Source organism: Nicotiana tabacum, chromosome 4 (genome assembly GCF_000715075.1).
Source record: "Nicotiana tabacum cultivar K326 chromosome 4, ASM71507v2, whole genome shotgun sequence".
NCBI lineage: Eukaryota > Viridiplantae > Streptophyta > Magnoliopsida > Solanales > Solanaceae > Nicotiana > Nicotiana tabacum.
Window position 1 is genome coordinate 117,472,622 of NC_134083.1, and position 2,347 is coordinate 117,474,968.

Consider the following 2,347-nt stretch of genomic DNA (forward strand, 5'->3'; position numbering starts at 1 on the left):
GGAAGATCAATCGACCTAACAGTGAGGGGCCGCGACGTTATAAGTCTCATCCTATTGATTGGATTCATTAGCAGAGTTTCGTTTCTATAATAAAAAAAGAAGTTATCAAGAAATCGTGTATAACACCAGCTACGCCTAACATGTAAAATGAGTGCGTAGGATATTGTGTTTAAAAATGAAAGCTTCCTTGATAACCAGTTGGGTATGTAGGTCAAGAAAACTGCAGTACTAGCTGCTACTGGATAACTTGCAAACAAGAAACACATCGAAGGGACAAGGAAAGCAGCGAGCAAAAGATTTGTAAGGAAACAAAAATAAATTCTAAAACTTCATGATTCAACAGATCGAACAGCAGATCATCAGTATTAAAAATTCACAACGAATGCTTGAAGAACAATTCTCCAAGCAATCTTTTGCGATTTGAAACAGAGAAAGCTAGATTTTGAACTTCCCGTAGATTGTATTCTCGCAAGGAGGTTCTTCTTTATTGCAAATATACTACGTTTTCTTCCCATTCATTTCAATACTTAAGACGTTGCCTTGGTTACTGACTTGAAAGTCACCTTAGAACCAAGCAGGAGCTTTCCAAATTCAATTTCAAAAGTATCATAACGCAGGAAAAACTCCACCAAGAATATCCTGCCCAAGAGCACTATAAGATCTTTACCAGGACACTGTTTATCATTCACAGTTGGATCATCTGTCTCCTTACCATTTGACCAGTACACATACTTGAGAAATTTCTCTCCATCCCCCACAAATCTATCTGCATTAAACTCCTCTGGGTTCTTAAAAACTTTGGGGTCCCTTGTGGCCAGTGGCTGATACCCAAATATTAATTCATCTTTTTTTACCAAGAATGATGCATCATGGCTAGTGATGACTATATCTTTTCTGGCCTTTACAGTTTGGAATGGAACTGGAGGATCCATTCGTAAGGTCTCATACACCACTGACTTAACCAGTGTCATCTTCTCCAGTGCTGCAAAAGTGACCCCTCCTTCTGTTTTGACGGTAGTCCTGATTTCGTTCTCGAGCTTACTGTGTAAACTTAGTCCTGCAGTTCCAACCCACTTGATCAAAGCTGGGAAGAACACTTTCATGCCACCATATGAATTGAACCCTGCCAGGAAAACAATGTTATGGCAAGCTTCATCCCTTTTCACTCCAAGCTTCTCAGCTTCATCTAAAATAGACCCCATGTTGTTGTAAAAAGCATTATATAGTTTCTGGTGGTCAGATTTCACAGGGAAATATGGTAAGGGAAAAGTGTGCAAAACCAAATCCTCAAGGAAGTTTGGTACAAACTTGATGCCCAGAGATATCAATGGAGCCAACTGAAAGAAGACCCATTTGTCAACAGATTTTGGTCCGCCAGTGCCAAGACTTGTATCAGTTGGACTTCTTCCCTCACAGAACAATCGGAAGAGGAATTCAAAGGAAAGGTTATCACTGAGGGGGTTGAAGTATGATGATCCATTCTCGGACAATTCTTTTTCAAGGCTGGTAAATAGCTCAGAGATTGAGCTAATAAAGATGGGGATGAATTTGTCATGCAGCTTAGCAAGTGTGGACAAGAAAAGGCCTTTAAGTGTGGAGTGTTTGGGATCAGTAGTGCCAAGAAAACCACACACCTTGTAACCACCATTGAAAGCAGTGGAAGACATGAAAGTGCCTTCAAAGTAGTTTTCCTTATCAACTTTGGAGTTGTCAAAAAGGATGGGGTAACTAACAGCATCGACAAGGACGATGACTTTGGAGTTAGGAGCATTGAAAGGGCCAGGAGGGACGTTAGTTCTAAAGACTGTGGATTGGTAATTTTTCATGCGAGTCCTGAAAAAAGCATCAGCACCTTGGTTGTAATGGAAGTCATAGCGATCCTTTATTGCCCCGAAGAAGGGGAAGCCATAATCACCTGGGATTTCTTTTAAAGGAAGCTTTGAAAGATCAGAAGAGTTACTGGAAGCCATTTAGTTTTTGCTTATGATGTTTGGCTTTGCTATTGATATTTGACGTTGGATCTTGCGTTCATAGGAGGTATATATATAGAGGATGTGGCGGGAAGTAGTCACTCGAAGAATGAATTTCAATCCTTGTGTTTCACGTGGAAAAGATAAGCAGTGAAATTACATTATTAGGTGCTGCTGTTTATGGTTATTTTAAACCTAATTGTGGGCCAAATAGTTTTGACTTTTGATTGCCTAAAAAAGTTCACTCTTTTCTGGACAAACCCATATTAATCTCTTAAGTTTGGACCTTCATTATCTCATTTTTGTCGTTTGGTATGTATATACTTATATAATACCCAGAATTAAAATTATATATACACTACCACGTTTGGTTGATA

At 39.3% G+C, this 2,347-nt stretch overlaps 1 protein-coding gene across 1 annotated transcript; it reads right to left on the reverse strand.

Moving 5' to 3' along the window:
- Nucleotides 1–315: 315 nt before the first annotated feature.
- LOC107766501 (allene oxide synthase 3-like) lies at nucleotides 316–2,025 on the reverse strand. The gene has a single exon (XM_016585299.2). It carries the CDS (start codon nucleotides 1,968–1,970, stop codon nucleotides 528–530), a length of 1,443 nt encoding a protein of 480 aa, XP_016440785.1. The 5' UTR covers nucleotides 1,971–2,025; the 3' UTR covers nucleotides 316–527.
- Between the last annotated feature and the right edge of the window lie 322 nt (nucleotides 2,026–2,347).

Coding starts and splice junctions, on each gene's coding strand:
- LOC107766501 (XM_016585299.2), bottom strand. CDS start 1,970: ATGGCTTCCAGTAACTCTTCTGATCTTTCAAAGCTTCCTTTAAAAGAA.